This window comes from Gymnogyps californianus, chromosome Z (assembly GCF_018139145.2).
Source record: "Gymnogyps californianus isolate 813 chromosome Z, ASM1813914v2, whole genome shotgun sequence".
NCBI lineage: Eukaryota > Metazoa > Chordata > Aves > Accipitriformes > Cathartidae > Gymnogyps > Gymnogyps californianus.
The window spans coordinates 84830249-84856183 of NC_059500.1; the positions used below are offsets into that span (position 1 = coordinate 84830249).

Genomic DNA, 25935 nt, shown 5'->3' on the forward strand with positions numbered 1-25935 from the left:
CTGAAAGCCTCGCCAGACCTGCACATGGCGTGGCGAGGACAAGTCCCATTGTCCTCTGCCTTAGCTGCTCGTTCCACCTTCCACCAACTCTTCCACCAACCAGCACAAGCATTTATGAGGCTTTGCCATGGATGGGACCTAGTCTGGGTTTATGACAGCCTGGACTGAAGAAAGGAAGGCTTCGCCCAAGTTTAACCCAAGTTCATTTCCCCGTCTGTTTCATCTCTGTTGTGTGAGGTACATCTTTGTTGACAGGAGAGGGGACAGCACAGGGACAGGAGCAAGTGGTGGGGTGAGCCAGATTCTAGCAGCAGTGCTCAATTAGGTTGTTTAAAGTGTCTCTGAAACTGTGGCCCCTCTGGTCCGGTTGTGTCAAGCTGGATAAGCCTGTTCCTGAACACGACCAGTGTGTGTGGTATTCGTTGGTAGGGATGCTGCATGGAATTCCTGTGTTGAACTTTTCTGTTCCAAAAGTCAGATGTCATTGAATTCCCCGCCCCCCCCCCCCCCCGCTGGATTTTAGAACCTCTTAAGATATTTTGGGAGTGTGAAACAGCATAGGAAGAACTCAAATCTAGGGGCTGATGTATGCAGATTCTCTGTTAGAGCATTCATTACCTTTGCTTTACAATCACAAAAAATGGCCTCAAGGAAAATGAAATGGAAAAAAAAAACCCAAACCCAAAAAACCAAAAACCCAACCAAAAAACAACCACCATATGTTTACACTTCCATCTTTTTTTATAAGATCAAAAGATCCTTTTTTTTTTTTGAGACATGTTTAGAAAACAGAGCTTTTATTTATGCTCTGGGAGTTTTTCAATACAGGAAAAATGCGAAAGGAATCTGGTCTTGTTACTCTTTATTAGAACATAGCATTTTAAAGGAACAACTTAGGAAGGTGGAGACACTGTAGGTGGAGTTTGATCTATAATTTTTAACTCCCTTTTTCACCCACAGGCACTTCTTTGCAGCTGTCTATGATGTGAGTCATTATCTCTAGCAGCTCTTTGAATAAAGCCATGCTAAATTTTTTGTAGTGCTGGATGAGGTGTGGGCCTTTCTTTAGAAAATAAAAAACTGGAAGGAAAATTTGAGGCCTGTAAAATGGCTCTGGGATTTAGTATGGGGAGGTGAAATTTTAGGATGCTTAGACACAAGGGATTGCAAGTTTCGCTTTTCAGTGAAGGATAAGGTAAGGTTTTCTTTTCTTCTTGAAAGCAGATGTTCCCTTATTCTAGTGCGGTTAGTCACTTCATGCTTTGCTTTAGTCACAGTACATGACACTTGTATGACAGCGAGAGCAAAATCTTACTTCTCTTTCAGAAAAACTCATAATGGATTTTACATAGTACAGACAGGAAGATGAACCCCAGAAGGCTCATGCTAAAATAAAATACAGTGAGCAAATGCAGATTATATGCTCTGAAGCATTCCTTGCAGTTAATTTCTGTGTATTTTCATTGTACTTCTCCATTCTTACAGTGGCAGGAATGGGGAAATTCACGAGGGAAAATGGTTATTGGGATAAAAATGATAGATATTCTGCCTTATAACATTGTTTTTACTACTCTTCATAAAACTTTGTTAGAAGTATCTCATTATTATTGTAACCTTATTTAATGATGCCTGTTCTAGGCTTTGTTTCTGTCATCTCTTTGAACATAAAAATCACCAAGCAAAACATTGGTATTTTTTAAAATTGTTGATCACTTTTTAAGCTCTGTTAAGTGCATGCACACACAGAGTTTTCTCTATGTTTAAATGATTCTGTAAAACATTTTCAGGCTCAAGGAACTTCCTCTTGCCAAGTGTAATCTGCTTCAGCCCTGATATTAATTGCTGCTCATGGGGCTCCCATAACTTTATGGAGACTCTTTGAGATGAATATTTTTGAAGACGGGTGTTGGATGAAAATTGACCAATAGCCAAATAGAGGTCCCCTCAAGAGCATGGAAAGAATTGAATTTGGATGTCGCTTCAAGAAAGAGCCGCCTCTGCCTTCATGTTTGAAGGTGTTAGTATTTCTCTAGACAGAATTACATGAGCTGTTGATGAGTTCCTTTCACATATGTGGAACAGAGGCAGGAAAGGGATAACACAAAGGGAATGCACCTGCATTTCTCACAGAAGAAAAATTGTCATCTCGTGCAAGACTTGTTTCCTTTGAAACAATAAGGCTATTTTGAAATACGAAGTTTGCCTTCATGTGACAAGCTTGGTGTGCACACACTTGCATAACAAGTGATACTAAATTTTATACTTGGGGAGGTGGTTTCAGCTTTTAAAATAAAAATAGAGCAGTGTAGGGCTTAGTAGTTTCATTGTTCTTTCACATATGCCTGTGCTCTCCATCCCCTTCTTTTGTAGCTTAAATAAATAATACGTTGGGTCACTGGCAAAAGATGTTTTGAGGCTTGCTTTCAAAGCTGTTTCAAGAATATATAGCAAACGCAATTCCAGACTCTAGTGAACAAGTAGGAAACTATTCACGGGCCCCAGTTTCACAGTACTCTGAAATAAAATGTTTTTTAAAGGATGCTGATCTGTTTGGTTTGGTGGTTGGTTTGGGATTTTTTTTTTTATTTTCAGAGCTTTTAAGTTATCAGTGCTTTCTGTTGTCCTCCACAAGAAGAGCTGGAAGCTTGTCTTTGCAAGCTGAGGTTCAAATGAAAGGTGATAGTTATATATCTACAATTGCTTGAGCTTTAAGAAAATAGCAAATACTGAGAGTTGGCAAAACCACGGCAAATAGATAATTCTGAATGTCTGAGGGATTTCAGAAGGTCAGGGAAAGGATTTCTTAAGACCTCAGATGATTTTTTTTTTTTTTTTATGGCTGTTGCTCTGCCAAACTCTCTTTGCACTAACTTGTGATTATGATTAACATAACTTTTCTTATGAACATCATGTTCTTAGGATTCCAGTTTATTCTCCAAGGAACTGTTACTGGCTTCAAAGTTCTGCTAATCTGAGCAAGCATTGACATTCCTTTTTAGGTTTAGACCAATCATGTCAGGATAGATAAGATTATTGTTTTTAATCATTTTGGGATTTTGTAAAGAGGAATGTTATAGATAGGTGTTCAAGAAATCAGCTCCCATTCATCTCCAGTCACTAGTATGATAATGACTAGGCTCATTTCTCTTTACAAAAACCTGACTTTAAAAGTCTGCTTAGTCCTTTGAATGCCTCATAATATATACTGAGTATATCCACCTGATATTAATGGGTGATGACATTGTCAAGTATAAGAAATTTAAAGCATTAAAAACTGTAACCTTTCAGATTGTGAGTATAGCTGTGCATATCTCCTTCACTGCACCTGGAGGATCCTCCCCCCTCCTTTATTATGTTGCATTTTATTATGAATGCACCTGAGGTTGGCTTTTTTGGTGTAATTTCTGCAGCACTGTCTGGAAAGAAGGAGCCCTATAGTGGGTAAAAGAAACTTCTATGTACTTACCCCCTCCCCACTAAATCTTCATTATAAAAATAGCTTCTCTTTGATCAAGAAATACCTTCACAGATAAAGAGGGTATTGTGACATTACTCTTTGTTCCACTAAATGTAGGTTTATTATGTCCTACTGTTACAGTCGGGTCGTCCCTTCAGTGGACAGCCTCCTGGTCACAGTGACCTTGCTTGCATTGTGTGGCTTTCTCTGTCAATCTGTCATCTCTCTTTGTTGGTGTCCCTGGTGTTGTAATCCTTCTATTTGAAAGCTGGCCAGTGTAAAATGGGGTACGGGGCTGGCTATAAAGAACTGCCATCTGTACTGTCCCAAGGCTCCAGACTTAAATTTCATTTTCTGTATCCACTTTCTGTTATTACAAGTAATTCTACTAGAACACCTGTGTAAATTTTCATTTGGATATTAACTACATTAATAGCTTTCAACAGCTTTCTAGAAGTCCATGATTTTCTCAATTTGTCATGTTGCAGGTTGCATTAAGATTGCATTTTAACACTGGTACTGGTGTAAAAATTCATACAGATTAAGTTTTCTACTTGTAGTTTTCTACTTTATTATTTTGCTACATTTCTTCATTTAATCTTTTACTGTCTTCCCAAGACAAAACCAGTACTTCGTCTCAAAGCTACCTCTACAGCGAGTTTTCCAAGCAAATTGCAAAACTGTTAGTTTAAACATGTCAGATATATGATGTCATTTACGTGAACTAACGGGCTTAATTCTGCTCATCCAGTGTCATGCTCTTAAAATTACCTAGCATTTAGTTTTATAACCTGATGTGAATCAGCAGTGATTCAAGTCAGAGACTGACACTTACAAGGAACTGTGGAATGAGTTGCTTTATTTTCAACTTATTTTTAGAGCACAATGAAAGTATTCATACATCACTTGTAGTTGTGGTTACCAGGAGTGCCATATGGTTTTTTTTTTTAATAATGCTTTCTTCAAGAATGAATCTGTCTGCCTTATAAAAGTCAAGAAAATACTTCACTTTAATCCCCTGCTTCCCCTCCTTTTAATCCGTCAAATTCCGGTGAAAATATCTGGCAAGTACAATTTCAAACTGATCTGAGTCTGCTTTATGTGCTCAAAAGTTCCCTCCAACCTAGTTGGTTTGTTGTTTTTTCTGAGTACTCTCAGCAGGTGTCTCGTTTATTATTGTATCTTCTGTGATCTGGATCATCAGGCTTTCCTTTCTTTAGCACTTCTACAGATATTGCCGTTAGACAGGAATCTGGTATTTCCTCTTGTCTTCGTGTAGATTTCATTCCAATTTGCTGATAATTTTTCCAGTGATTTTTTTAACAGATCAGATGCTATATTTTGTTCTTCTGCAAATTTTCCTCAATTCTGCTGATCTTCATGTTGTTGTCTAATCATGTCAATACCAGTTTTACCTTGCAAAGATGCCATGTTCATCTAGAATACTTGCTTTTAGATGGGACTTGAGGGTGCAATTAGCCGTTGTAAAGTTCCTTCAGTGCTTCTACTGCTACTTTGACGTTTAGTGTCTGTTCTCTGGGATACCTTTTATATATTTCGTTTCGCTACTGTAGTTATATTCTTAAATGTGGATCATCTTCTTTCATTCTTTCCTATTTTTTTTATTTCTTCACCAGTTTGCTCAATGCTTTTACTACGTCTGCTCTCCAAGAAGTCTCAGCTAGTCTGTCTTAGTTTGTAGCATGTTTAGTTTTTACTAGTAGATGTATTGTTCTCAGGAGCTTCTGTTGTGTTACTTACAGAGCAGGTGACAGACGTATGGGATGAGATTTCTTAATAATCAGAAGTTAGAGACTAGCATCATTCTGCAGGTATTAACCTATATCTCAATGTTAGGCATACATTATTTTAACTTACTGAGACCTGGTGTGGCTGTATGTATTCATGGTATTTGAGGAAACCTATCGGTACTGCATGATGTCTAGTATACTTGGCAGCTGTAGAGATTAGAAACAAGAGACTGTGCATTTTACTGGTAGTAACAGTTGGTTTGGTTTTGCTTGACACCCTGCTGAATTCCATCTAGTTGCATACGTGTCTTTGACCAAGTGCTACCAACGCTGAGAAGCACAGAGAGAAGAGGTCATGCAAGAACTCTGAGGTAATGCAGGCTTGAAGTATGAGTTACAAAATCCTGTCGGCACCCTCGTAACTGGGCTATTACTGATATGGTCAGTGTGGTTTTTTCCATATCCCTGTTTTTGTTAGACATTGGGTGCTGTAAGGTGGCCGTGGGTTAAGTATCAGCTGTAATGGAGAGAGGAGCTGATCCAGAAGCCGTGGTTGTAGTGTTGGGGCACTGGAAGCTCTGTGGCAGTTGAGGTGTTGGCTGCAGCGAGGAGGTGGGACAGGCCTTCTCTAAGGCTTGCAGTTTGTGATGATTTGGTTGAAGTGGTTGCTGAAGTCAGCTCTCTGTCCTGTCTGCCTTGTGGCAGTTGTTGCCCTGTGTTGGTGACAGCTGAACAGCTTGTGGTGCACCAGCTGGACTGCTGTGTTTTGCCACCGGGTGTATTAGGTGAACCAAACTGTTGGTTCACCTGACCATGTTAAGTAGGAAACTTCAACTGTTTGGGAGCTGAGGTGGGAGCAGCTTAGCCAGCACTGCTGCAGGAGCAAGCCATGCTTTTGGAGGAGTTACGTGTTTCGGTCACCCCACCTTAATTCCCTGCAGAAGATCTCAACAGACTGAGCCTGGAGTTGGGGGCTGCAGTGCGGGTGGGCTCCCGAAGCAGCTGGGTGCCTGTGCACTCACACAGGCAGGAGCTGCTGCCGCGGCCAGCAGCGACGTACCCGGTGGTGGCGTGAGAGCAAGGTCTGTTCTGGAAATGCCAACATGCAGGGCGTGCATGTGGTGTGCTGGTGTGCGCTGCTGTGTGGGGAACGCTCTGCTCATTCTGGTTAATGTTTCCTTGCTGAGTAGCAGAAGCACCTACTTCATAAATATAGATAATCTTAGAGAAGGTATATGGGGGGTTTTATTGTATTAAGGATTCATTATGCAACAAAACCTTGTGGTGGGGGTTTTGTGGGGGTTTTTTTTAGGGTGTTTGTTTTCTTAAATGGAAGGCTTATTTTAAGAATTTGAGTCCGTTCTGACTTTTTCTGGTTGAATATATTCTAATGCCAGGAAGAGATTTTCAAATTATAAATTATTGGCAGGGAGTAGATTTAAGATTTTTACGCATCAAAACGTGGAACAGTTACAGGTAGTGGAATGAATGCTTTCATCCTTTCCAATTTTAACTGAATACAGTAAGTGCCTGCTAGTAATGATTTTATTATATAACAAATGCAGAATTATTTAGAAACTTAACAAAATACGTTGTTGAGTATTTTTTCCACAAGAATAGAAAAGTATTGTTTGCTAAATGTTTAAATTATTGTGCATTTTTCACCTGAATTTAATTTTTAAAAATGGAATTGGGTGAGTCAGGATGAAAAGGCAGATTATAATATAAATTATTTTTGATAGTCTTCTCATTTTCTGTAACCCTTTTGGGAAGATCAGTGTTGAGTCGTATAAGGCTGTCTTAATGTCCTTGCTCTGCTAACAGAGCTCTAATTCTGCAGTCATTTCAGACAGGTGCGGTTTTTCTTTCTGTGGACGTACAAACCCATATGTTTCACCTGGAGCTGCTGAAGTAGTGGCACTTAAAAATCAGATGGTTTATTTAGTTGTTGCAATCTGAGCCTGACTCTAAGTAACAAGTTTCTTAAAAGCTTTACTGTGTGTTTTATTTATAGACTTCCAAACACAAGAAGTTTAATATTAGTCAGATATATTCTAGTCACTAAGAGTTTATGTAACAGCAATGTAAAGAATTGCCTAATTATATTTATGACTGTTGGAAACTCTGTCATGTTACTTGAGAAATTTATTGAAGAATGATCACAATGTTGCACGGTTGGCTGGCTGAAACATGCAGTGCAGAGGAGCCAAATGTAATCAAAAGTCTTTGGAAACTGGGGAGTGGCACCAAAACTGGAAGAAGCGGGGGAGGAAAGAAAGAAAAAAAAAAAAACAGTTAATGTGCTAGATTAAGAAATAAGTTGCAGTATGATTACTCAGACTATTCAACAATATTTTTTGTCCGATTTATTAATTTTTAAAAAAACTTAGCCAATTCCTTGACCATACACTTATAAATAGTCATTTTTTTAGGTGTTTTAACTCTTCTGTATAGAACACAATCTAAATGAGCTGTGTACAATCTGATTTGAAACTTTACATTTGGAACAAGAAAGTTGTTAATTTCAGCTTCTGTCGAAATACAGTGGGTACAGAGATCTTTAAACAATGGTGGTAGCAATGGTAGGGACCAAGTGTGAAGTTGTTTGGATGTGTGTTTTTAAAAACTGACTCTGGGATCAATGAGTGCCAATATTTTTACTTGAATATAATCATAGGGCGATAGGAAAATTCAGTCTGGAAGGGACCTTAGAAGGTCTCTAGTCCAACGTTGTTCTCAAAGCAGGGTCAGCTGTGTGGTCACACTAGGTTGCAGCAATACTAGACACTTACAAAGCGTGATGACCTGTAACCCATCCACATGTGGTCCCCCAACATTCTAACCTCTTTCTCAATCCCTCCTGCACCCATGCAGCCCATGTTGCTGTGTGGGTTAGAAGCAACCCTCAGCCCTTTGGAGCATGTGGATTTCAGGATCTAAAACGCCTCTTGTTGGAGATGTAGCTTCTGTAGCTTTACATGCACCCAGGCTGTCCCCTGTAATCCACTAATGGTGTGTGCATGCGCACACACGCACAGCCAGGATGGTCAATCTACTGTCTGGTACCCATGGTGCCTGACGGGGAGGATGCTCTGCCCAGCCTAGACAGAGGTGGTGATGCCAGTGGGGCAGCTTCTGGCAGTGTCAAACCAGGTTCTGGCTGCTGCTTTGTTCCCTCCTTTCTGTCTGTACTGTTTGCAAAATAAAAAAATACTGTGCTTCCATTACACTCATTTTCAAGTTGACTTCTCTTTTTTTCAGAAGTCTTTTCATAATCCACTGGTTATTATTTAATCCATCTCGTAGTCATCTTCCTAGCATTACCAGGTTTTGGTTGAATAGTGCTGCTTTGTTCTGTGATCTTGGGTTTGGAGGATCCCAGCATTTGGGGAAGGAGGGGAGTGGAGAGGAGTATTCATGCATGTTCATGTCTCAAATAGATGCACCATCTGGGTATATCCAGTATATCTTCCATCCAGAATTGAATGGATAAGCTGAAATTATAAAGCAAAGTAGACTTCTTCATTGGGGAAAAAGATGTGTATACCCTGTTGAGTTTTGGTTTGACTTTGTTTTGTTTGAATCTGTATATTCATTTTCAGGTTTTGGTAAACAAGGTTTCAATAATAAGCGTATTCTTTTATGGTGCTCCAGGGTATCAAGTGCATCTACCATTCTTTCCCCTTTCCACCTTCCCTGGTATTATTAACAGTATTTTCCAGCCACTAAAATTGCATGCCTGCTTCCTTCTGTGTGATGTATGCTTTTGGTCACACGTCGTGGTTGTGCCTTCACTGCCCTTCATACTTACTGGATCTGCATCTAGTCCTTTCCTTGCTCAGCTGTGCTTTCACTGGTGGTCAATGAGCTAATGCTCATTGTCGCTTGTAGTGGATAGGAAGGTTAAGGCTCCTACAGCTCACAAGTCTTTCTGTAAACCTGATCAATTATAGGTATTAAGAGTTCTATGGTGAAACCATGTGAGAGGCAGAGTATGGTAACATATTCTGAATACTGCTTGGCAGATCTGTTCTGATCGGCGAATGGCTGCTAACAGGCACTTTCTGTATAGGGATAACCATTGCTAATTGCTTTTAGTATGCCCTTTAGGTACAATGCTTGAGATTAGGATTGAGTAGATTGTTTCCGCTGTACAATCTCTCTGTGAGAAACACAGGCAGGCTGACTGTATGTATATGTTTCAGAGGCATTCTAAAGTCTTGAATCTTTCATCTTGTGTTTCTGTTTTTCTTTTGGGAGTCTAGAGAGACAGGTTAGACATTGTGGTTTGTGTTTGTTTGGTTTTGGTTTGTGTTTGTTTGGTTTTGGTTTGTGTTTGTTTGGTTTTGGTTTGTGTTTGTTTGGTTTTGGTTTGTGTTTGTTTGGTTTTGGTTTGTGTTTGTTTGGTTTTGGTTTGTGTTTGTTTGGTTTTGGTTTGTGTTTGTTTGGTTTTGGTTTGTGTTTGTTTGGTTTTGGTTTGTGTTTGTTTGGTTTTGGTTTGTGTTTGTTTGGTTTTGGTTTGTGTTTGTTTGGTTTTGGTTTGTGTTTGTTTGGTTTTGGTTTGTGTTTGTTTGGTTTTGGTTTGTGTTTGTTTGGTTTTGGTTTGTGTTTGGTTTCTGTGGTTTTCAGCTAAATCAACATCTGAGAGCAGGTGTTCTAGTGAAGGATCCATATTATTATGTTTTCATGACTAGAGTAGTTGAATGTTTTGCTTAGATTTTAATAGCAGTTACTTTTCTAAAATAGGGACATGGCATTTGCAGTTACAGGCCTGTGAACATGCAGTCAATTCACTTTGTTAGAAGGCTCCTAGTCTCCTGTATGTTTTCATTATGGAGATGTTTCAATTATCCTTGGTCTCCTGCATCTCTGCCCAGAGATAAGTTTTGAATTTCCGGAAGAGGTTTTGCAGGCAATGCTGGAGTTCAAGAGGATGAGCCTTCATTTGTGATCAACAATAGAAGTTTAAAGGTGGCACGGCACCAGGGTGTAAGAGGAATATCACAAAGAAACTGTAAAAAACAAAGCAAACAAACGAACAAACCCCAACCTTAATTATTGTAAACTTGACCTTTTCTTTAACAATACTTCTCATGAAAAGGTCTTCGAGCTTATGAAGTCTTAAGTTTCAAGAGTCGGAGTATGTTCCTAGCGTAAAAAAAGTGATTATTTATTGTACAGCAATGCCTCTACATCGTTTTGTTTAGCAATCTTGTAAGAATCAGTCAGGTGTTCTATAGGAGGGAAGTGAAATCCTTGTGGAAGTGTAACAAGTGATTTCAGCAGTATTTTGAAAAGAGACGTGGTTAGAGAAAAGTTACAGTAAATACTTTACCTTGAGGCCATTTGCCAAGTTTGCCTGGGATAATAATTAGAAATAATGGAGAGGCTCGCTCTCTGCAGATCGCTTCTATCATCTGGAGCTGTGGGGGAGGAAGTCCGATAGATAATGTGTGAGTCTTCCCGTTGCCGGAGTAGCACGAGTGCTGTGATGCCATGGAGATCGGAGGGTGTAGGCACCTGGCTGAAGTGCCAGCTCTGGATCCGGTGAATTGGGCACTGGCCCTGCTGGGCAGAGCCGGTTTTTGTAGAGCCACCTTGGAGCCTCTGCTTTCTTCTTCTAGGCATTTTCTCTTTTGGTGGGTTTATTAGCTGAGTCACAACCCTATTCAAATGTTTGGAAATACTCAGTTCAGCATTGTGCTGAAGCTAATAAGTCTTCCTGAACTCTGGAGGGCTAGATACTGCAGTAGAAAGACACCTGAATCATCCTTTTTTTTTTTTTTTTTTTTTAAGATCTGCTGATTTAGAAGCAATTTTTTTTTTGCTATATTTCAATTTTAGACATTAACTTCACTGAACTTAGATGCGATGGAACCCTGTCCCCAGTGGAACTGGCTGAAACCTGTAAGCTATAACAAACCATCCTGTTTTCACTAAGACCTTCCTTTGAATTGACTAATGTAAAAACACAGCTTTCTCCAAACAAAGATGTAGCTCAAGAGGATTGACTGAAATGCTTCCTTGAGCATTTGGCTTTTGTAGTATCTCTTAAACTAGGCACTAGTGTGTATGGTGCCCCAAAATAATCTTCAATCTGTGTTTTATCTGGATGCAGAAGATAGCCAGATTCATGATTTTGGAAGTATGTCTGGTTTTAGCCCTTGCTATGACTCAGTGTTGTTACCATGATACTGTATCCTAATGAAGAAAAATTAGATTATTTCCTGTAAACTTTTGCTGGGTTAGTTAGAACTATGTGGTGAGAGAAGCAACCTAACAGACTTCAACAATATTTCTTATTTACAGCTAATTCCAAGTGGAAAAGAAAACTGTTACAAATTCAGTGTTCTGTTCTGTGGTATCTGATACTCATGTCCTCTTATTTTCTGATGGCGCGACCAGAAGTTGTGTGTGTGGTGATTATTCTTCAGATAACTAAATTCTTTTAGGAAACTTTAGCCTGGAAGCTACAATCAGTGAATGAGAAGCTGCCTCTACCACTGTTGCTAAATGAGTTTGGCGCTCTGATCCTCAGTTCCTAGAGTTTTCACATGAAGTTTCACAGCTCTTTAGGACAGATCATGAGTTTAAAGCACAGAAAAAAATTACCAACTGTGAGATTTGTTTAGGCAGCTGCAGCTTCCAGAGTTGTGAATGAAATGCTGAATTTAGCAGTATGTAAAGCAGATAACGTGACTTAACTTTTTCTATAAGCTGTCATCAAATCACATCAGTCACAGCTTCTGGATAAGAAACTGTAGTGGTAAATCTCAGGACTTGTTTCTTTTCCTCTTGTTTCCTTATGTTCTATTTAACAGTTTTCTTCTTTTTAAATGCTCATTGCTATTCAAAAAGCTAAAAACAAAACCAAAAAACCCAAGCTGGCAGTGCATTTCATATGGCTTAAAGATGTCCTTAACAAGTGCTGTTGTCTATTTATTTGCAATGTTTAATTTGTTGACAGAGTAAGTCAGAGGGTAGACTTCAGAAAACATTAAGATGATATTGTGACTTAAAAATAAATAAGGAAAAACTTCTGCCCTTTCGCTTGATGCTCCTTCCCGCCTCTGCTGTGGATCCTCTCTTTCCCAGAACAGCAAATGTTTGCACATTAGCGCAGTGAAACGAGCCAGGGTACTGACTGGGCTGGAAAGTGACCTCTTCTTTCCCCCTGCCTGTTGCCTTTAACTTGAATCCTTCCTCCGATCTGTTTCTGCGCATAGCTCCATGCCGAGGTGTTCTGCCACTGAAGAAGGGGCAACACAAAGGCCAGAACAAGGGGCCAGGGTAGAGGGAAGCGTGAGACAGCTTTACTCAGAGCAATGTTGACATAGGTTGGCTCATAGTATCTGTCTAGCTACGTGTTCATTTTAAGTAAATGAATGCGTGTAAGTAAACAGTCTCAAATATCTAATTATTTGGATGAATTCCCACCTCACATTCAGGAGTAGAGAACTTTGCTGGTGCAGTTTAGTCTGACTCAGTCTGTCCCACTTTTAGAGCGGGCAGAGATGTCGATAGTCCGTTCAGTAAAGGCAAAATTTTCTTACTGAAATTTGTAATAAACTTTATTATTCTCTTTTTTTTTAAAGTATATTAAAAAAGAAAATCTGTTGCCACCTTCACAGTTCTTCATTTTCTGTAGACAAAAGATTCATCCAGGATATTTTAGGATTGAAAAATTCTAGTATTTCTAAGAGTTCGTGAAAACAGCGTTGCCTAGGTATGGATTGATAACTTAAAACTGAGAGGGTGTTATTCCCACTTATTTAGCATTAGAGAGTCTTCCTTTAAGAACCTTCACATTTTTCAAGTGTGCATAGCTAGTAGCATTATGTGTAGATGTAGGTCCACCTATACCCATATGATCTTTTTGTTTCAGTTTTACATGTGACTGTCAATGTCCTGTGCAGTAAAATTGCTATCAAAATAATACTTTCCGGGCTTCAATTCCAGAAGTAACTAAGAGTGAGGTTTTACAATTGGCTTAAGCTAAGCTGAGTCCATGCTTCCCTTGACAGTGAGGTCCTACCCTCCCCTTATCCCAGCTGTGCATTTCTTTTCCTCCCTGTCTTCTGGAAACTTTTCTATCTGAAAACTCTTACTTTGTAATTATTACTGTTGTTATTTCTGTAGTGTTTTTTTCAGTCACATCAGCTGTCTGATCTGATTGACTAGCACTGGTGCAGGAATATATGGCCAAAGGTGAAGGAGCTAACTTCTTCAGCAGCAGCAGACTTAGACCAGCTAAAACTGAAGGCAAAACTACATTCTTAGACATGGACTTAAGGGTCTAAGCATTGAATTAAGACTAAGGGCCAGACCTGCAGAAAAGCTTGCACGTGAGATCCACAAACATGCCTAAATGTTTCTGTGGATTCAAATGTTAGCAGTCAGTCTTAGTTTCTTAATGTTGTGCAGTGTTGGGGTTAAGACTTTCATTTCACAGCCCTATAAGGTCCTTAATTTTGCCTTTTAATCCTTCTTCCATACAAACTTCTTTCTTCACGTTGGCTTATGTCAGAAAGACTGATTCCTCTCCCACACTGCAAACTACAGGCTTCAATGCATATCTGGTTTCTACTGCTTCTTGTAATAGGCTATTTTGTCAGTAAATATTAGGCAGCACAGTACATTAAGCAATTCAAAGTAGTATCAGCATTTCTTTTTAATCACAATGATGCTTTGTTTTCTTTTAAACCTTGGTGCTTAATGCAGAATTTAATTGCAGTTTAAGTAGATGCATTTATGTGCATCTACTGATACAAATAATCAATGCAACATGATGTCTTGTTTATTCTTACTTTATTTTCACCTTACTGTGGTATTTTATTTTCCAAGTAAATTAAGCATCTAGTATAATGAACCCTCAACTGCTGATTATTCTGTAGTGATACTGTCACAAAACTGTGTTTTAAATTTAAAAAGTATCAGAGAAGTGTATTTGAGAGTGTCTGAATCTCTGAATTAATTGGTTGGTAATCTGAATGTCTGTTGTTTATCCTTCCTTCAAGAAACTTTAGATTGGCATCCAGTTGACCGTGCTGCAATCTTGAAAGGGAAGCATCAGAGCAGTTCAGTGGCCTGGTTTTACTCTTCCACCCGTTTCCTCTCTGCAAGCAGAGGCACTGCTCTAGTGCCACTTTCTGACATTATACCTGTATGAAGTTAGTCTGTTTCTGCAGGATGTTTTTCTCCCAGTTGGGTCCTTTCAACATAGAATCACAGAATTGTAGAATGGTTTGGGTTAGAAGGGACCTTTAAAGATCATCTGGTCCAACCCCCCCTGCCTTGGGCAGGGACATCTTTCACTAGACCAGGCTGCTCAAAGCCCCGTCCAGCCTGACCTTGAACACTTCCAGGGATGGGGCATCCACAACTTCTCTGAGCAACCTGTTCCAGTCTCTCTACCCTTATCGTAAAACATTTCTTCCTTATGTCCAATCTAAACCTGCCCTCCTTCAGCTTAAAACCGTTGTTGCCCCTTGTCCTGTCACTACAGGCCCTGGTAAAAAGTCTCTCTTCATCTTTTTTGTAAGCCCCCTTTATATATTGAAAGGCCGCAATAAGGTCTCCCCGGAGCCGTCTCTTCTCCAGGCTGAACAACCCCAACACTCCCAGCCTTTCTTCATAGGAGAGATGTTCCAGCTCTCAGATCATTTTCGTGGCCATGCTAGTTTATTCCATAAAAGAAAGGCTATATTTGAATGTATTATTTGTGAGTACTGTGGAAACCATACTAGCATGCTTAAGGTTGCTGTAGTATACAAGATTCCCTTCTTCAGATCTTGTGGAGTCCTTTAACGTTTAGACCCCCCAACAGACGTAGTATTCTTCTGCTGGTACTGGGAAGGGTCTAGCAGGCTGTCGTCTCATACTGGTGTCATGGAGCCTTCTTCCACATCACCCCTTACTGGTAGCTACTGTCTCCCTGTTGAAGGAAGTTAGCATGGATGTAGAGGGTAGAAGCCTGCAGCACAGCAACAGTGATAAGCAGCTGGAGTTAGGGTGAAAGCAATGACCTCCTTTAGTGGCGTGTTTTATATCTGAAAGGTGTCTGACATAGAGAGCTGTATGGTCTCTGGAATATCTCTACTTCTCCTGAAAAGAGGAAGCAGCAGCGGGGTGGGGGGAGATCTGAGGCCAGATTTGTCTATGCTCGCTGGTTCTGGCACGGTGGGCAAGACTTTCCCTAAATGCCCATAAACTCTAATGGAAAATAGCTCTAGTGGTGATTTTACTTACTACTCCGTAGAGCTCAAGGTAGCGGTTATAATACCCCATAGCTGCAAATTTAATGTTCACTCTGCTTCATTGACCTTGGAAATTGGATTGAATGGAGGCTGAAGCATTTGTGCAAACCTTTATGAGAGTGTTTGATCTTCAGTGACCTGGTAACGAGAGGGGCCTGAAAAGCTGAAGCAGGGTCAGCATGCTATTCAGTATGGAAGGGTATGTACTCAGTGTGGAAGGCGCGAGCATCTTCTTCATTAAGATTATCCAAGATGCAGATGAGGGGCTCAGTGCCAGTGGCTGGAGCGGTGCTACTGGTCACAGTCTGGGTGCTGGCTGTTGGGGGGCAGAGTGAGTGTCTGTATCTCCCCCAGACCTGGTGTGCATGGGAGTGTACATGTGGCGTTCACTAGCATACCCCAGGCTGGACTAGCCAGTGAGTAGGAGGCTCTGGGTCCGGGCAAGGGTACCAGATGGGGAGAGAGTCCACGACAGCGTTCGGGGGGGGACCCACGAGTGTGGGTTGCCTGTGAGAGGAGCGTATGAGTGTTTGTTTGCAGCGAGCACCACAGTGGACCAGCTAGGGAGGAGGAAACCCATGGTGTGGGTAGGAGAGCTCAGGATCTGGGCAGGGGTATCAGATGGACAGAAGGGCCATACTGGTATCACCGCTGATGCCATGCAGCTTGGTTTTATGGTTCAATAAAATGGGAACCACTTCTTCAAGATAATTCCTGTTCCCTTTCCTGTCAACCTCAAGTGGTTAGTTACAGTAAGTCTCTTCTAAAACCCATGGCTCAAATTTTTTCTTGGCTCGTTTTAATGGACTGCCATATGCATGCTTATGAGCAGAAGTTGTATGCAAGCAAGTGGTTCTTGTCCATAGTGATAGGACAAAGCTGCACGTTAAATTATCTTTAATGCTATGGTCAGTATTGAGCGTATTCAAACACATATTTTAAATGTTTCAGTAGCTTACTACAGTTACTAGGTTTCACTGAAAACACTTTCACCAGAAGTGTTTAGAGGTGCTATTGTTATCCAATTAAATGAGAAATTTATACTGAAATTATATCTGGCTGTAAAATTATATTCCCATTAAATATGACATCATCTTTTGCAGTGACCCATATGTGAAACTTTCGTTGTATGTAGCGGATGAGAACAGAGAACTTGCTCTTGTGCAGACAAAAACTATTAAAAAGGTATGTATATACTCTTTTTTTATTCCATTATTTTGGAAATATTAAGAATACTGGAACACAATTCTGTAACATAATACAACACTTATTTAAATTGTTGCATACATGTATAGCAACTGAATAATGTATTTTTTTCAAACCAAAATAAGAAAACAAGTGCATGCATCTTCAGTGTGCATGACCTGTTGACAGGGTCTAATATGTTGCATATTATTCTCTAAAGCTTGGCTTATCAAATCTCATTACATCATTCACTGTTTCTTTTATCAAAGTCATATTTTAATGAAAGACATAGCTGAAATAAAGAACTAAGGAACTCTGCTTTAGTTATCATTTATTTGACTTAGAAAAAATGATCATTCTTTAATGTTGCCTTTCAAAATTTCCATTTTCAAAATATTTTCCTAATATGGGAATTTAAAATAGCCAAATGACAGAAGATGTGCTGTAAGAAAAGCCTGGAAATGCACTGAAAAGGTTTTCATTTTTTATAAGAACCAAAATTAAATTTTATTTGGTTTCTTAATTTCATTCCACATAAAAAAAAAAAATCCCACCAGGGGATATTTGTCATTATCAGGGCCCTAAGATTTTAGAAGGAATTTTTTTTTTTTTAAATTTACTGGTAGTGATGGCAGACAGGAGAAAAGTCATAACCTGTATGAAAAGTAAGGGAAAAATAATGAGTTATCACTTTAATGAAAATATTTAGAATCAACTGATTCAGTTGAAATTATTATTGCAAAACAGAATAGTGAGGAAATTTTGTTATTGAAAATACAAAATAGAATGATGCTGTTCTAAAATCAGAACATTAGGTGTCATGAGAAAACCAATGTGAAATCCTGGAAGCATGGAAGATTCAAGCAGAACTTTTCACAGGACCCAGGGCATGTTTGATGTTGGAAAGTAAAAGTGATTTTTAAAAGATTTCCTGGTTAACCATTGGTACTTGTTTCATAATAGTATTTTGGATAAAGGATACATTCATTGTATCCTTCAAATACATTCTTTATAGCCCATCTAGCTTAGTTTTATGTAAACTTTTTAGACATTAAAATTTGTGAGAAGAATGTTAACTTTTCCAAAAAGGAGTACCTAGTTTGTTGCTATAGTAACAACATGGACTGTGGCATTTTTTGTTTCCTTAAATAGGTTCAAGATTTATCACCAACTCCATACAAGTATGTGGGAGGTTTTCTTACGATTATGCATATCTTGTTTTTGTAGCGAATGTGCTTGTTGTCATGCCGTTTCCTGGGACGTAGTTGCGTGGAATCAAGTCCTGTTCTTGAAATCATATGAATGGAAAATGCTTAGGCTTGATAGGTCATTTTCAGGCTATTATAAAATACCTGGCTATTATAATTCCAGCATAATCTTAACTAACATGTTCTTGCTGAAGTGCGAGATGAACTTTGATTGTCTCTCTGTGGAATGGCAATATTCATGAAAAACTATTAAATCAGTACACCTGTGTCTGTGTACTGGTAAATCTTTCTTACATTGTAAAGGGTAGATGAAAAGAATAAAATGAGTGTAGGTGAAAGTTTATTTTCTTATTAAAAAAATAATTTAGACCGCTGCAGTAATTTTGGATCAATAGCAATATGGGCTCAGACTTTACCAGCTACTAAATGGGCAACTCATTTCATCTGGAGAAAACTCAGTGGACATCGGAGACGTTTGAACAGTTGCACCCTACGAGCAGTCTGTGCACTTGCTTTCATGGGCTTGTTTGCAAAATGTATGCTTCAGGATTCCTGAAAAATAATGGATTACTGAAAAATAACTGTCTAGACAAGTCCAGTTCTTGTATTGCTTGTTTATTGTCTTAAAATAGTATGGTGGCTTCTGTTAACTGGCAAATGCCTGAGGATGCGAGGGAGATTTTCATCTTTCACCTTTCACTTCAATGAAACAGAGGAACCTCAATGTGAGGTAGTATGAGTCTAGATGGTCTAGATGTTGGAAGGGACCTCTGGAGATCCTCAACTGTTCTGTAACTTTGTGACTAAAACTCAGGACAGTTATGATAGCAAAGAGGATATGAGGCAGGTCATGAAGGTGCAAGGATCCTTTGGCTTTTGAGAGAAATCCTTTGTAGCAAGTCTGTGAAATAGGGGGAGAGGAGATAGGAAGTGTGGCATGGATATAGGACTTTAAATTTTCTTTTTTTTTTCTGCTTGCTTCTTAGATGAAATAATGGTGATCACATCCAGAGTTTTATTCAATTTCTGATTTTTTTTTAATTAGTTTTTTAATTTTAAAATTCTTATTAGAATAACATTGTCCTTACTTGAAAAGATGTTGCTGGTATAAAAGCATAATTACTAAAGACACGGCATATTTGGCTCCTACACATTTGAAATGTAATGGCTGTAGTGCAAAAAGTTAGGAGAGGTTGAAATGAGAGCATTAGCTTGGAAATAATGTTGTAGTGCTGATCTGAAGCAATACTTAACAGCTTTGGATCCATGTGAAAGGAGAACAAGAAAGCTTCTGAGAAGACTACTACAAATAAAAAAAAAAGTAGTAAAGATGTGAAAGTATTGTATTGATTGTATCAAGGAAGAGAGAAACTCATGGATCTTAGTGCTGCCCTAGGAAGGAAAAGGACAATGTTTGCACAGTAACCCAACTGTAGACAGAGGGCTGAGGATGAGGTGATGATGATGTATTCCTGGGATTGCATCTGCCTTTTTTCACTGTTTCTTGTAACTGTCACTTAAAGCCTGCACTTTCTCAGTCATTTCCATAACAGTAATATTAACTCATCTATTGGAAAGTTCTTGTTAGCCATTTCTGTTTTGAATTGTTAAATTTCATCTCAAGACATGTGCCCTCAAATCAGTATTCTTCCTATGCAATTTGCAGTCTCTGTTTACATAAATACCAAACATCATTAGTATATCTTGATTTTTTGAGTTAAAATTGTTAATGAAAAAATACTGAGCAAAATCAATCTCAGGAGTGATTCTGAAAGACACTGCCAATTATTTCCTTCAGCTCTAACTTTTCTTTTAGTATGACAGTGTCTAGCCCTTCACTAGTTTCTTATTTTTCTACTTGTTTTTGTTTTCCTTAGTTTAATGAGTAACTTTCTGTATGGAACTGTCTTGCAGGAATGCCTTCAAGAAGGCAGAAGGGACTGCAGTTTCCCCTTCTTATTCTCCTTTTACATTACCTGTGCAGTTGTCTGATATGTATCCTACTGTACAGCTGGACCTAGGTTAATGAAGTGCTTAGTTACAGCCAAAGGGATTAAATGCACATTGTTTCCTTACTCTGAAAAAATAAAGTTATGAGAAATTTGAGATTCATCTGGCATGATGTAGCTATGTTGAATTTCTGAGGCTTTTTGTTTTGATTTGCCTCCCTCCACACATTTAGTCCTTCCAACTGTAAAATTTGATTAATGCCTTGTGTTTCCTTTTGGAGCTGTGTTTTGAATGGCCTGCTAGAAATGCTGTCGTCTTCTTTCTGCAGTAGAAAAAGCTGTATTTGCTGTTTGCCATCTTACAATCTTGTAGGATGCTTAGTATGTTCCTTAAATTCCTGCTACTAGGCTTGTGATTTCATGTGTCAATTCTTTTAAAAGTCTGGATGAAGATTATCCAGTTTCCTCAATTTGACTGCGCTGAGCTCTGAAGGCTTCGCTTCTACATCAGTTGTGACAACTTCTATCTTTGTACCCATCCCTCTTAGTTATTCTGCCTCTCCCATATGTAATGTTAAACATAATTTTCCATATCTACATATGCTTAGTCTCCCCATTGAACTTCGTTGCTTAGTAGTGTCATTTCTTTCCGTGTTCTCGTTTTATTTATATGGTTGAAAAACCTTCAATGTGTTTGTTCTAATATCCTGTGGAAGATCTAACTCAGCTTGACTCTTGGCAGTTCTTTATCTGTACAATGCTTGCCCTTTTTAGGATGTAGCTCTTTTTGCTGATGAGTCTTTTTGTTGTTGTTTCCCTGCTAATACCCTTTATGAAGTTATTCATGCATTTATTTCTGGAGCCTTTCTTTACAAGTGGTGTTCTTCTTTGCTAGGATTCTAGTGTTTGTAGTTTCTGACTTGACCTACTAATTGACTTGTAAAGGTGGAAGAAATTTCTGCCAGTTACCAGGGCATTTACCAAAAATTGTGCTGCCTAACACATCAAATATTTCCTGAAATTTGTATTTGTGGTTAAGCAGCATTCAAAATTAATGCATTATTGATGGGCAGTAGTGCCCTCAAATTTAGTACGAGACCATGCTTCATTTGTTAAATTACATGGAACCTCTCTCGCCAGTAACAGACGCATTTGATGAATACAAGTATTTAAAAAGTAACTTTTTAAAATTACTTCATTTTTTTTAACTGAATACATTTGTGCTCCTTAAGACAAAAAAGCTGGAAGTTTTTCTCTGCCCCCAACCCCTATCCCTACCCTTCACCTACACTCATTTTATTCTTTTCATCTACCCTTTACAATGGTCTTTTCTTTCATGAAATATTTTTCTGCTCTGTCATAAGATTGTTTAGGATAAGCAAGTAGAACTTTTCTGAGAGTACAACTGTTAATCACCTGCAGAGCTGTTTATGTAGGTTTAGAGTTTGATTTTTTTTTTATACTATTATTTCCTTTTGTCCTCTGTTTTTCCCCTAAATTTTCTAGAACAAGGTTTTCAAATTTCAGTATTTGTTTTCATTGATAATTAGTTACATATATGTTGGCTTGAGATTCAGCCCCAATTTAAAGCAGAAAGGAGGATGTACAGTTGTCAGCACGATGTGATCATACAAGTGCATGCTGAGCTACGATATGACTCCTGTATTTCCATTTTGTAGAGAGATGCGGTGTAGTGAGCCACTGTGTCCTGGACATAAGACTATTGTATCTATATCAAGGAGTTAAGATAAACAGCCAAGATTCTTCTTCTCTGCTATAACAAAATTTTGGTGGGTGTAGAGCCAATTTTTACTGTCAGCTCTTCTGGTAAATCCCTGCTATGTGAGAGAGTGAGGGAATGATTTGGCATGAAAACAAAACCATTGGACTTGTTTTTAAACTTATCCAAATTTGAATTGCCCAAATTACTAATGTTTGTAGTTCTAATCTCTTTTTTTTATCAATTTATTATTTCATGGTTGAGCTCCCTTCAGATTGCAATCTATATGCATGTTTTATTTTGTACATTTTATTCAGGTTATTGAAAGAAAATTAAAATCCTCTGTAGGCTTGGGAGAAATTAGGAAGAGTATCATACCTATTCAAAGGAAATAACCTTTCCTTTTGTTCTTTTTTCTTTTTCTGTTTAACTTACAGTATAAATGTGTCCTTATTTTTGTAGCTCTAAAGTTGTCCCTGTGTTTAAAAAATACTTTTTTTATCTAGGTTTAAATGAATCTTGAGAATGAAACGTCTTCAGGTTTTATTTCTATAGGTTCTCAGTGATTTGCCTTTTACTCATAGAATCCTATTTATACTTAACATCTATTTTAGGATCATCTGACTCAAACATCCTCCCATGTTTGGTTTATTCAGTAGAGAATTTCTAAATAATTTGATGGCAATATTTTTATTTCCATTTTTTTATGACAAGCTTTTTTCTCCTTTTTTTCTAGAAAATTGTCACTTGCATGCACATTTTGATGATTGCAAAATGGCAAACCTAAAGGAATTTTAGTATGTAAATATGTTTATTTCTTTTACAGACACTGAATCCAAAATGGAATGAAGAATTTTATTTTAGAGTAAGTTTCTCTTTACTTGCAATCATTATTATAACATGTACAATTAATCACATGGCATTTTATAAGGTTGGGAAGAAGCTTATTTTTTATTTGTTGTTGATATGTTTACATTAAAAATGCTTGTCCTGACGTAATTCCTTTTCTGTTTCTGTAGTGATGGAATGGTCAGCAGAAATTGGCATAAGGTTAATTAGAAATGGACTGTTTCACAATTTGAGATATTATTTAGAGTAAGTTTTGAGTTAATTCATCTGACAAATAAAAAATTCTTTTTACTTGAAAATGTATTTTTAGCAGAGCATGTTTGCTGTGGTTTTAAAATGTTAATGCAGTGTTATTTCTAAGAGCTGTATGAAATTTAAGTTGTCATGGCAGAAAAAAAGTAGAGAAGGAAGATAGAAAAAGTAATTTCTCTTGGCCTTTATGTTACTTGCTGAAAAGGTCAAAATATGACCTTTTTTTTGTAGTTTCATTTTAATCTTTCTTGTTTAATCTTGCTTAAAATGCAAATGAAGTTATAGCTAAAACTGAGTGATTTTTATCAGAAAAAATAATTCTAAATATTTGAAAGTGGTAAAGGAGGGGTTAAAATAGTGATTATCAAACCCAACGTAATATAAATGAGAAGGGCGATAACTTTGTTATTTAGTTGCTGAAAATATTTTTCCAAAGACGAATGACTTAGTTTTAGTGCAGCTGTAGCTTTCACAAAAGAAGGTTAGGTAGAATTTCAGTGGTTTTTTAAATTTAATCTTAAACAGCTGCTGGAGAAAAGCTGTCATTGTAGATTGTTAAAATGGGTATTGTATTGAATGTTGTTTATAGAGTCTTAGGAATTGACTGTGTTGCTAATAGGATCTTTTAGATAGATAGTTCCCACCAATATAATTGTTAATGCACAGGTTTTTGAGGTTTAAGTGGAATTTTCATTTTTAAACATGTACCAAATAGCTTTTATAGGTTTTGCAGCTGGGTGGTACATGTCTAAAATCATCTTTATCTAATGAAATATTTTGATTTTTGTAATGTACTCAGAGGGGAAAAATATGGACTTATACTTTTTAAAGTTATGCAGAATCCATAGGAACTGTCTTGATGCTAAATTACGACTGGGCCTAAGGTTTTCAATTTTCATCACAATGGTTTTTGATGTTTGCACACCTCTTGTTATAGAGGTGGCTCTACCATGGAATAACTTAAGCTACCTGCCTGTAAAAATGCAGAGGAATTTTAATATTGTAATTTTACTAGAAAGTCATTACCCTAGTAAGAGAGCATTTTATGGTGAAGTGTTCAAATGCCTTTGCCTTCAGCATAGAGGACAAATTATAGAGAGAGATTACCATCATGACCATTGCCCAGGAGAGGGAAGTGAAAGAAAGTTTTAGACTGTTTATCTATTTGAAGACATTTCAGGCTCTCCCAGATTTGATCCCGTCTGCATACGTGATTCAGAAATGGATGACCTCATCTCCATAAGCCCATCTTTATGAATACTGGTCTCATAGACATGCTGAGTTTGTAAGACAGACTGTAAGGAACAAATTAATGTGTTTTAAAGTGAAATATATTTACTCAGGACTAAGCAAGCTTGTTATGTATATTTGTGCTTATAATTTTAACTGATATTATTCCACATAGCCTTTTTAATCATTTACTTTTCCCAGGGAAAGAGAATACACAAAACTGCCACAATTTGTGTTGCTTAAACTACAGATATAGTTCATAGAAGCTCTGTTAAAACATCCTGAAAATCCTAAATGGTAATGTGAATATATGAAGTAATGCATACCCTTTTTTGTGTGTCACAATTCTCTGATTTTCTCAAAACTGGAAAGTCCATCACCGCCCCCACAGAATTATCAGTCCATTGTGGAATATTATTTCTAAATTTTCTTAATTAAACAAGCTGGACACAGTAAGCTGGCTTGCAAAATTTTTTCTGAAAAAATATATCAAGTGGATCAAATACTATAGAACTTTTTTTCTTGTTTCATAGTGGCTGTTTTGTCTTCCTGCCAAAGCTCTTTTTTTTTTTGGTTTTTTTTTGTTTGTTTTTTTCCTTTTAAATGTTGGCAGTCTTTCTGCTTAAATTTACTTCAACGTAAATAATTTTCTGGAGGTATATTAGCTATTTTCAAGTGTTGGAGAGACTTCTGTTGGGTTTTCCACAGGCATGTGTGATAAATGGGCTAGAAACGGTAAGCGATGGACAATCCGAAATATAGATGATTATGAAATTCTGAAAGAAATACAGTAAAACTCTTGCTCCCTACAGTTTAGTTGAGCTTTGCAGCTGTAGAACAAAAAAAATCTGGGAACCCTGATAGTCTGTCCAGCCTGGGACTTGTTCCCAAAACACAGAGCTTGTCGCTTCGGCCAGGCCACCTTTCCTAAGACCAAGTTAGCTTTGCTGGTGTGCTGCAGGCAGCTGAAGCTGCCCCGTTCGCCCTTCCTGGCTGCAGCGCATACTGGGGGTGACATGAGAGAGAAGCAGCCTGGTTTGCCTCTCCAAACTGGCGTTTGGAGGGATGTCCTCTCCAAATTCCTGTCGGCCGTATGGCTTCATGCAGCTCAGCAGTATGCAGCAGCGATGCCTTTCCTCTTCGGGGCTTTCTGTAGGAAGAGAAATGCAGTAACTGTCTTGCATTGAACACGGTGAATGAGAGCTTTTAGTGTTAACTGCTGGGCTATTTCTAGTTGCAGTAGGGTTTAGAAACAAAGTGTTCTAGTGCTCCAGTTTAAGTAAAACTAAAGATTTCCATAAAACCTGTTAGTCCTGTTCTGTTTGCCTTGGTTTAATCACTGTGTGAGCTAGTATCCATATATTGTTATCATCAAGCTAATGAACCTAAAGTGATGTTATTTGAATTTTCTCATAGGTAAACCCAACCAACCATCGTCTCTTGTTTGAAGTGTTTGATGAAAACAGATTGGTGAGTGTTTGTCTTGATTGTGTTTTACTACAGTCAAGGACCTACTGGGTCCTTAACCCAGTATTCTGACAGTGAAAACCTCATCATGTTCTTCCTTAGGCTTCTCCACTGCAAACCAATAAAGTCCCAACCTTTTTAGTCACTTACAAAGCAGCTGCTTCATCCCCTGATCATTTTAGTGTCTCTTTCCTGTACCTTTTAATACTTCTGCATCCTTTTTTGGGATGTGGTTACCAGAGCTGCACCTTGTACTCAAGATACACCACTCATGTGGGTGTATGAAAGGTTAAGGTAATGGCAAAATAATGCTCTCTGTTTATGTTTTCAGTTCTCTGCCTCATAATGCCCAGCATATTGTTAGTATTTTTAGTCTTCAACTTAATTTGTCTGATGCAGTAGCTCTTCTAGAGAAGTCTTCCAATGTCTTACTGCTTCTTGCTTTTGTTATGATGAAGTTGATAAGGTTTTCACACAGACATACATGGAATAAGTGACACTCTGATTCTGAACGTATTAGGTTAAATATGCCAGTGCAGTGGCATACTGGGTGAATGACTCTTTTGGGTTTTTGTCTTTTGAAAATTTTAACACCATCTCTTTGTTTATGA

General features: G+C 38.2%; 1 protein-coding gene across 1 annotated transcript in view; it reads left to right on the forward strand.

Moving 5' to 3' along the window:
• The window catches only part of NEDD4L (NEDD4 like E3 ubiquitin protein ligase), a 223099-nt gene that overhangs the window by 90568 nt on the left and 106596 nt on the right, over positions 1–25935 (forward strand). Inside the window, exons 3-5 of the mRNA XM_050912459.1 lie at positions 16568–16649; positions 22353–22391; positions 25274–25327. Of these exons, the coding sequence (XP_050768416.1) occupies positions 16568–16649; positions 22353–22391; positions 25274–25327 (175 nt within the window). The remainder of the gene's footprint in view (positions 1–16567; positions 16650–22352; positions 22392–25273; positions 25328–25935) is intronic.